The sequence below is a fragment of the Notamacropus eugenii genome, chromosome 1 (genome assembly GCF_028372415.1).
Source record: "Notamacropus eugenii isolate mMacEug1 chromosome 1, mMacEug1.pri_v2, whole genome shotgun sequence".
Taxonomy (NCBI): domain Eukaryota; kingdom Metazoa; phylum Chordata; class Mammalia; order Diprotodontia; family Macropodidae; genus Notamacropus; species Notamacropus eugenii.
In genome coordinates, this window is record NC_092872.1 from 713,843,936 (window position 1) to 713,854,278 (window position 10,343).

At 50.7% G+C, this 10,343-nt stretch overlaps 1 protein-coding gene across 1 annotated transcript; it reads right to left on the reverse strand.

Moving 5' to 3' along the window:
* Window positions 1-308: 308 nt before the first annotated feature.
* LOC140528479 (fibulin-7-like) lies at window positions 309-8,779 on the reverse strand. The gene is made up of 9 exons (XM_072646356.1): window positions 8,641-8,779; window positions 7,999-8,093; window positions 6,652-6,808; window positions 5,500-5,670; window positions 5,001-5,126; window positions 4,196-4,318; window positions 3,080-3,217; window positions 1,904-2,042; window positions 309-1,030 (listed from the first exon to the last, which is right to left on the reverse strand). The coding sequence occupies exons 2-9, from the start codon at window positions 8,062-8,064 to the stop codon at window positions 670-672; spliced, it is 1,281 nt and encodes a 426-aa protein (XP_072502457.1). The 5' UTR covers window positions 8,065-8,093; window positions 8,641-8,779; the 3' UTR covers window positions 309-669.
* Window positions 8,780-10,343: the final 1,564 nt, after the last annotated feature.

Sequence of the window (10,343 nt, forward strand, 5' to 3'; positions counted from 1 at the left end):
TGGGGTGGGGGGAGGGGACAAATGGGGAGAAAATTTGGAACCCAAAATTTTGTGAAAATAAATGTTAAAAGTTAAATAAATTAATAAAAAAAAAAAACAGTTGCATAGCTCAGATATCCTCTTAACTTTGGGGGCATATCTTGGGGGGTTAGGGGTAACTAGTTGGTAGGTTCCTCCAGTCCTCTCAGTCCATTTTCAGAAATAATTGGTGTTTACTGCTGGACCCTCTAATGGTCTGGAGACTGGTTTTCCCTGGTGTGCTTTGGGTGGGGGTGATGAGAAAAGCCAATCACATTTCTTCTGCAGAGTTTAATATTGAATTAGGTTTTTATTTTATTTATTTATTTATTTATTTTCTTAGAAGCAGAAGGGACCTAGTCTTGTCTAATACTAGAGATGGGAAAACTGAGGCCCAGGGTAGGGGAAATGACTTACTCAGGCTCATACATGTCACAAATGGCAGAGTCAGGGCCAGAGAACACAGATGTTCTGATCCCCAGGCTATGGTTATTGGTCTTTCCCCTACTCTCCCTAGCTTCCCAGCCTGGTGGATTATGGCAAAGATAAAGGAAGCAAGAACAGCAGCCACTGCTTCTGGCTATGGATCTAAGTCCCAGCCCTGGCCTGAAGCAGCTGGGGACACTGCAGAGGGCCCCCAGCGCCAGTGAGCTAGAACTCATAGGGGGAGATGAAAGCTGTGATTCTGAAGATGTGCTTGCCCAGCAGAACCTTCTTGGAGAGCTCACTCATCTCCAGCTGCACCTCCAGGGTGGCAGGGCCTGGCACGGGGCTGGTCAACACCAGCTCACCTGTGTGCCGGTCTGAGCGCTGCACGGCAAAGGCCCCAAGGCCCCGGCCGCCTGTGATGGCAAAACGCAAGCTGTCCCCAAGGAAGCGTGTGGTGGACATCCTGAAGAGCACGCGGGGCACTGTGCGGTTGGACGGCAGCGGCAGGTAGTGGAAGGAGATGGAGTTGGCTGCCTGGCGGCAGGCCTGGCTATCCACTGGGCACGGGTTCCGCTCACATTGGCTGGAGAAGGGCAGAGGGTGAGGGAGAGGCTCAGGGCCCCTTCCCCTCAGCCTCTCCTTCCTGGGGGTCTAGCCTACTTGGCCCCAAAGAACTCCTGCCTCTCTCTCCAATGGGGATCATAACCAGCTAGCGTGTACATGTCCTTTAAATTTTGCAAAGGGCTTTACAAATATCTCATTTTATCTTCACCTTTGTTTGTATTCCTGGCACTTAGTAGGATTTTAAGAAATGAAAACCACCCTGGGAGGTAAGTGCTACTATTTTCCTCATTTTTACAGAAGAAGAAACTGAGACAGAGAGAAAATAAGTGATTTGACCAGGGAAAGGGAAGGGGAGAAGAAGCCTTTGTGAAGCACCTACTGTGTGCTAAGCCCTTGACAAATATCTCATTTGTTAGGCAGTTGAGAATCAGGCACATGATAGGAGCTTAATAAATTATTCCCTTTACCGTGATCCCCACGACAACCCTATAAGATAGACACTGTTCTTATCTTCATTTTACAGTTGAGGAAACTTAAGTCTCAGCTAAAAGCCCACTTCTACAAGAAGGCTTTCCCAGGTTCCCTGTAAGGCCAGTGCTTTCCCTTCAGACTGTCCCCATTTGTTCTGTAGGCAGCCCACTGGCCTCTGTTTTTTCAACATTGTGTTTCTCCTATTGGAGTGTGATCCTTGAGGACAAGGACCTTTTCTTTGAATCCCCAGAGCTTAGCAGGGTGCCTGGAACAGAGTAAGCCTTAATAAATAAAGGCTTCTTGACTTGACTTGGATGATGTGCTTCTCCCAAGAGAGTGAAGCTGGGGGTGGGGGTGGGGCCAGGGAGGTGGGAGAGGAGGAGAGGGGGAACAAGATGGAAAAGCCTAGGGAGTCACTCACAAGGCTGAGGTCTTCACATAGCTGGTGTTGTGTCGGGGCCGAGGACATTCTGGTCGCACACACTGGAAGCTCCCAAAGACGTTGATGCACAGCTCACCTCGGCTACAGTTGTGCTGTTGGTCTGCACACTCATCCACATCTGGCAAAGGCAAAACAGACATTTCTCTCACCCTTCCCTCCTTCCCTCTTCTCTTCTCTTTCTTTCTCTCTCTGTCTCTCTCCTTCCCTTCCCCCCTCTTTCTCTCTCTTCTTTTTCTCTCTCCCTATCTTTTTCTCTTTCTCCTTCTCTGTTCTCTGTCTCTCTCCCTCCTGCTGTCTCTTCTTTCTTTCCCTTTCCCTCTCTCTCTTCTCTGTCTCTCACACCACACACACACACACACACACACACACACACACACACACACACACACACACACACACACACACCCCAAGTCTTCAAGTCTTGGGTTTACAGAGGCAGGACAAGAGAAGGTAGGAAGAAGCATGGTACAGTGGAAAGAACTCTGAATTTTGGTATCCGAGGATCTGGGTTTGGATTTCGACTTTGTCACTTTCTGCTGTGTGACTTTGGATAAGTCACTTGACCTTGTTGGTCTCCAGTTTCCTCGTCTGTAAGAGGAGGGGCCTCTATGGTCCCTTCTAGCTCTAAATCCATCATCCAATGATCCTCAGGATAACTCAGTCCTGCTGGATGGGCTGGATCTCTAGATAGCAAAGGCTGGGCGGGGAGTGTGACCTTCCCAGCTCAGCCTTTCCTTGTGTCCAAGGGAAATTCACAGGGACAAGGGGAGAGGTCTCAGAGCAAGAACTAAGATTCTTGAGTTCTTGTCTTAGCTCATTTGGTGCTTCCCCCATCCTCTTGCCTCCATTTCCTCTTCTATACTGGGGGGTGGGGAGCATAAAAATCATTGCCAAACTCCTTGGGACAGGGGGAAAGCCAACAAGAGACTGTCTCTGAGCCCTAAGGAGAGTTAGAGTGTACCATGTGATGTGCAGGATTACTCTCTAGAACAAGGAGTAAGAGGAGGGATGGGAAGGAGATGGCCCAGAGGGAAAGCCAGGATGAAACAAGGCTCCCACAGAGGAGATGCCTGAGGGTCAAGGATGCTCTCCCCACCTCCCACCCTGCTCCAATATCCCTTGGAGAGGAGAGTGGCACCTGACAGCAGTGCCCACCTTCACATGTGTTTTGGTCGGGGTTGAGCAGGTAGCCTGGGGGGCAGATACAACGGTAGGACCCAGGTAGGTTGACACAGCTGTGGACGCAGATTCTGTTCTGGTGGTTCAGCTGGAACATCTGGCACTCATCGACGTCTGAGAAGGGGAGCAGCAGAGGGTCAGATGATGAGACAGCCTAAGAGTGCCCTGCTTCCTTCCCACCCCTCCCCACAAGACTGAAGCATTCCTGTGACTGGTCACATCAGAGGCTCCAAAGTTCCTGGAAGGGACATTAGTTGGACTAGAGTCCAACCACCTTCATATTAAAAATGAGTAACTGCAGTCCAGAGACACTGAGTTATCCAAGGTCTTATCCAAGGTCCCTCAGTAAACAGCAGAGCTGAGATTTAAACCCAGGTCCTGGGACTCTTCATGGCTCTTTCCACTATATCCCATTGCTCATAGCCATGGGTCTCCAAGATCCTGGCTAGAAGAGAGAGGACACCAATGGATCCTTTGTCCAGAATCCTATTATGAAGCCTAGTTCCTCTGTTCCCCTTTCCCTCCCCCTAGGCTTCCCAGGGATTGATGATTTAGAGGAGGGAGTATTCGGCTGGGGAAACCTGGAGACCCAGGTTCTACTCCCAGGAATCCTGTTGAGCAAGAATCAATCTGGAGTATTCTCAGGATGCTGGGGACACAACGGGATAGGCACTGGGCCTATACCTTCATTGGCATAGGGAACTACCTGTCCTCAAGATGCTCATGTTCTTGTAAATGTAAATATAGGTAGGATAGTTTGAGAGGAGAGGGAGCCTGACAACTTTTCTCAAAGCCCTGGAGTTATCAAGTCAAGGGATTCTAGAGCTGGAGATGAGGAGGAAGGCATTGCAGGCAGAAAGTCTGCCCATACACAGGCATGAAAGAAAGAGGTAAAGCTCCAAGGCACAGGTTGGCTCTGAACTGACTTGCCAAGGGCCCTGGGGCAAGGAAGGGCCACCCCCCTTTTGGGTACTCCTATGAAATGACAGACTCAGATGTCCTCTCTAGGACTAACATCTTCTGACTCTCCAATTCTCTCCTCTCGTGGAGGAGACACGCCTGTCTTCGGGGGGCATGTTTGGTCATCCTCACCTTGACATAATCCTCCAGCACGCATCTGGAAGCCAACATCACAGCTGCACTGCCGGGCACCCTGCCCGTTCTCGGCACAGCGGGGCTGACGACTAAAGGAGGAGTTGTTCAGAGAAACCCAGTCTGTGAGGAGTTGGAGCAGGGGGCAGGCACAAGAGGTCAGTCAGAGAGGGCAGCCTTCTCAGGGCTCCCTGCACTGTGTGACTGAGCATGGCGCCCAAGGGGTATGGGGTCTTGGGAGAAGGGTACACAAAGGGCCCTAGATTCAAGTTCTCTCTCAAGTCATCCAGGTCTTTCTAGTTGGGTGGTCAAAGTCCCCAGAGTATTATACTTGAAGAGAGTCAGAGAGCTAAGTGAGGGGATGGCTGTAAGTCAAGACAGAGATTCTGGAGATTAGGGGAAGGGGGTGTATGCCTGTGTAAGATATGTTTGTCCATGTGAGCTCATGGAGGGCATGACTAGATGCCCAGGATCCTTCAGGCCAGGGTCCTGGGCTGTAACTTCTTAGGATCCCCCATGGTATTTAGCACCGTATTGGGCACAGAGGAGACCTTTAGCTGATCCCTGTTGGATCACTAAAATAGGAGAATCCCTTCCAGACTGCCTGCAATCCTCATGCTTTCTTAGTTTCCCCTCAAATGACCCACTGTGTGACTTGGTCTCTCTCTTGCCCTGGCTCTGGTATCAATAAAAGCACTGCCTCAAAGAGACAGAAGCTGCTTCTTGTCCTCTTTTGGAGGGGTAGAAGTGAGCTGGTTCCCCAGAGATGGTCCCACACAAGTGCAGGGGAAGCAGGGGCACTCACAGGAGGTGGCTGGGGTCTGGCAGTTGCTTCCAGTCCAGCCACTTGGACAGAGGCAGATATATTGCTGCACATCATCTACACAAGTGCCCCCATTGATGCAGGGCTGACTGGCACAGTCATCAATACCTGGGGGCCAAGAGGGAGAGGGGATCTTTCATCTTATGCCCAGTCCTGGCCCAGAGAACAGTTGGTAGATTCCACCCAGAACTGATCCCTGAAGTCTGATTTGGTTCTGGGATAGTCCAGTGGGTAGGGACCAGGAGGGGAGGGATCTATGCCTGGCACCTAGGGATTGAGGTGTGGGGGAGGTGGGGTATGATGATCTGGAACCCATTTACTGGGATCAGACTAAGAGCCTGGATCAGATCCAGCATTTAGGGCTATAAGCCTATGCCCCCTTCATAGATCAAACATCCTTCAGCATTCCTTTGCCCTGTGGTGACCCCTTTCACCACCCTCCAACACACTTGCCCATCCCTTGTTGCTGTGAATACATTACTCTTGCAAAAGGGCTGCTGTCCACTCCATGTCCGGTTCTCCTGGCACAGCCGGGTCTCAGAGCCCACCAACTGGAAGCCAGCGTCACACAAGAAATGCACCTCATGTCCTATGCCCACTTTCCTCCCTAGTTTCCTGCCATGTGCTGGCATACCCAGGTGGGGGCATGTCTCTGAGGGGAGGGGAAAATTTAAAAAATCCACGTTTATGCAGTACTTTATGCTGATACTTCTCCCGGCAACCTAATGAGTCAAGGTATTCGTATGTACCATCCCATTTTTACATATGACAAAACAGAGGCACTTACCCAGGATCCCACAGTTAGGATTCAAATCCAAGTGGAGGCTCAAAATCTAGAAATCACTGGCTAGGGTGGAGAGACTATTAATACATCTCCTATCCAAGCTTTGCTTCCCCTCCCCTTGCAGAGGGTGCTTGGTCATGAAGGACCAAGGTCCGAGGTAGGAAGGCCGGGTTTGGAGACCACTTCAGCTACTTACTGTGTGACCCTAAGCTAGTCATGTAACCTCTCTGGGGCACAATTCACCATCTGTAAAATGAGGGGAGGACTGACTCATTGACTGCTTCTAGCTCCAGTGTCGTGACTCCTCTGGCCAGGGGAAGGGACTAGATATAGGCAGAGGGGAAGGAAATCCTTATTTTTTCAATGTTGATTGTTATTGCTAGAGAAAAATCAGAACAGAATGGAAGCATGCTATGTGGTCTTAGTCTATGGGAAACTTGTCTGGCCAAATCAAAGGATCATGGGATTTCAAAATTGTGAATCATCTTAAAGGTCATCCAAGCCAGCTGATGAAAGTGAGGTCCAATGATCAGAAGTGACTTCCTCAAGGTCACCATCCAGGCACCTCTAGTCAGCTTACCCAGATGGGAGGCAATCTCTCTTCCATTCACTTCCCTCTGCACCCCAACAACCTCACTGATGCCCAAAAGCTGGGGCCACACAGAACAACCTAGTTCCATATGGATGGTGTAGGACAAAAAAGTACTTTTTGGGACCTGATACCTGCACAGGTGGGGTGGGTCCACCTAGCCTCTAGCATCAACCAGAGCTCCCAATCCACCCAGGTCAGTCCCAAGGCGGGCCCAGCCCCCTCCAGTTGCCTCCCAGACCAGGGCCAAGCCTTGTTACCGTTCCTCCGTGTGGCCTGTTTGTGGACGTTCCCCTGGAGCATGGTGAGCTGCTTCCTGAGACTACGCAGGCCCTGCAGCTGGGCAGCTTCCTGGGTAGACAGTAGTTTCTGCATCTGGCGGATGGTGGCAAGCACTGATCGCTTGCTCAGGCAACCCTGGAGGGCGGAAGGTAGAAAAAGGGACCATCTACTCTCTGGGAGGGACCACAGACATCTAAACACGGTCCACAGAGGTCTCTGATGGAGAGCCTGCTCCTTTGGGCCGAGGAGTGCTTTCCTCTTGTGAGGGTTCCGGTGCTGTTCCTTAATGGGACAAACCCCTGCCCCTCTACTCTTAGCTTGCCCCCAAGCTCCTCCCTACCCAGAGTTCCCTAGCCCTTTGGGGTGAAAGAACACAAAGCTAACCCCTCTTCTCAGCCTTCTACCCAGATTAGAGGAGCCAGAGGGACCTTAGAAGTCATCTGGTCTATTCCCCTCATTTTACAAATGAGGAAACTGAGGCCCAAAGTCGAGAGGCAACTAGGGAGTGCCAAAGCGTGTAGAAGGCTGGACCTGGAGTCTAGAAGACCTGAGTTCAAATCCACCTCAGGGTCTTCCTGGATGTATGTCTCTGAGAAGTCAGTTAACCTCTGTCTGCCTTCATTTCTTCATATGTAAAATGCTATATGTATAGCATGACCTCTATTCTGGTGAACCTCCTCTGGACACACAACCACTTGGGGAGACTTCCCAGTTGTCCCTGAGGGCCAACTATTCCAGTTGGTATCCTCCAGAGCAGAGGACACTTTCACATTGTGCCTCAGGAGAGGCTCTGTCAGGAAATGGTAGTATAGAGAGTAGAACATGGGACTTGGGACTCAAGATGATCTGAGTTTGAATCCTGCCCCAGTCACTCCCTAGTTGTGTGGCCCTGGTCAAGTCATTTAAGCTCTCCTGTTTTTATTTTCCTCATCTGTGAAATGGGAATAACCATAGCACCTACCTCATGTGAGGATCCAATGAGATAATGTGTGAAATGCTTTGTAAATCTTAAGGTGCCATGTAAGTGCTGGCTATTATTATCAATATTATCATTGACAAAGATGGATAAACACATGAATGTCCCCTTAACCTTTTCAGAACAAAAGGTATCAGTGACAAGTGAGAAAGAGCCTGGTCACGTTCAAGAAATCTGGATACCAGCTTTGATTCGTCTCTTTGATCTTTCGGTGCCTTGATTTTATCATCTGGGAAATGGGTATGTGCACCTTTGAGAGGGATCTGCCTAGAAGCCGCTGCCAGATTGCTCCCTGCAGGAAGGATTGACAAGACTTTTGGGGACAAAATGAGTGAAGGGATCCCCTTACCTGCCCATCACTGAGAGGGACCTGCAGAAGGCTCAGGGTCACGAGAAAAAGCAACCCAAACATCATTGTGTCTGGAGAGGTTCAATGGGTGAGAGCTGGAGGAGACAAGAGAGAACCCTCAGCCCCAGAGCATCGTTAGGGGTAGAGTATGAAGGTGGGAGCTAGCTGGAGCCTTCTCCCAGAACTCTTCTTTACTTCATTTCGAAGCCCACATGACTGCCCATTACTGGTAGGAGATGGGGAAAGGGAAGGGAGTTTGGGGTAAGGAGCAGAGCCAAGCCCCCATCCCCTCCCCAGGACCAGTCAGGGAAGCCTCTTGAACATCTGTGGTCAGGAGATGGTCACTGGCTTCAGAGAGCTTCCCTCAACGATGCTTGAAATCCACTACCCTCTCCTAGTGCTGGCATGCCTTTCTTCCTGCCTCCTGGAGGCATCTCCTCTGGGGTGTCTTTGGCCAGTCTCCAAGATAGGCATCTTCCAGCCCTCTCTGTCCAGCCATCCTACCTGGCTCTAGTCTCATGGGGTTGAGCTGGGCTTTCCCAGGACCAGAGCCTTGGAGCACATTCTTTTCACACACAGGAGGTCCAAGATTCCTAGGCTCTCCTCCTCCCCCAAGATCCCTCCCTCTCCCCCACAACTTACTGTGGTGAACCAGGCTGTATCCTGCCTGGGCACCGCTGTGACCTGGGGTCCCTGGGTACTGTCCCCTCCTGCTGGCTCTCTGGTCCTTTGGTCTGTACTGAAAGATGTTGCCACCTCTCTCCCTCTGACTTTCCAACTTGAGGGGGCGGAGCTGGGGAGGGGCTGCCGCCTTCCCCCTCCAGGGTCCCCCCACCTACCACCAGAAATCTGCCTGTAAGGGAGGGGCTTGTGGGCAGGCCAGACTGCAAGGGGCCTGGGAGCCTTCTGTAGTGTGTGTATTTGTGCCTGGGTGGGAGGGGGGGACCCTGAATCTTCTCCCCCACCACTCCAGAAATTTGTCCTCTCCTCTTTCTTCCTGCCTGCTTCGAGGCAGAAGGTGAGGCAGAGAGCCCACAAACTTGTTTGGATTAAAGGTTTCTCCCTGCATCCCTGGTCTGGCACCAGGCCCTTGCTCCTGCGGCTCTGAGGATGGAGAAGGGCTGGAGGGATCCTGGAGGCTGCTCTCATCCATCAGCACATGCTTATGGAGTCCTACTATGTACAGCACCCTGGGCCAAGCTCGGTGGGGGTTACAAAGAAACATGACAATCTGGGGGAACCTGAGAGCGAACAATATTCAAGACTGGGTGTTCTGAGTGAGTGAGGAGCTGACTGAGCTCAGGGAAGGAAGGAAGGAGAAAGACCGCCATGCACCCTGAAAGTGGAGCCCAGAGTGAGGGGCTGGCTTGTAGACTCCTTCCCCTTCCTCCGCCATCAAGGCAGCACCATGGAGAAGCTTTTAATGGAAGCTATTCCTTGGAAGACTGGCGTGGTACATTCCCATGTTGGTGAGAAAACCTGAGGGGAGTTCCAGAAGAATGAGGAACCCCCTGGGTCCCACTAAGGCCCTGCCGACACGGCTAGTCATGGGCTGGACTCTCCATCTCCCAGCTGTGAGACCAGCATTCCTTCCTCCACTGACCCAGATGGACACCAGTCTGAAACATCTTCCTGATGGAGACTTTTCACCAAGTTCCTCCCCTCCCTACTCAGAGGGATAGTTAGGGGCTGGGCATCCATAGACAGAATAAACCGGTTCCTGCTCTCAATTAGGTCCCTCGGTGGTTCAGTGGATAGAGCACTGGATTTGTTCAATCAGAAAGGACTCAAGGTCAAAGCCCATCTCAGCCTGGCTGGGGGACTCCCCCTTTCTCAGTTGGTGCTATTAGCACCTACCTTTCAGCCTTGTGAGCATCAAATAGGTATATCCAATGTGTGTAAAATTCTCCTAAAAGCCTCAACATCCTATTAGTATGATGATTAGGGAAGACAATAAGTACATTTATAGGGATATAAAAAGAAATACAAGTTGATGGGGATAGAGAAGAAACCCTGGTTTTATCTTGCCCTCTTCTGCCTTTCAGCATTTGTACCTTGTCCCAGTTCTGGCCTCTACTCCACCCATCTTTTCCCTGTGTATCTTATAGCATACAGTTGCTGTATGACCCATTAGATTAAGCTCCTTGAAGGCAAGAACTGTCTTGGTTTTTCTTTGAATTCTCAGGACTTTGTCCAGTATGCAGTAAGCTCTTAATAAATGCTCGTTAACTGACTGACTGACTGACTGAAGTGTGGGTTGGAGTAACCAGCAGCTGAGGTTCCTTCTAATTCTGAGATGTCAGGGTTCTGTGATCTTTGAACCTCCTCTTTGTTTCTGAGAGCCC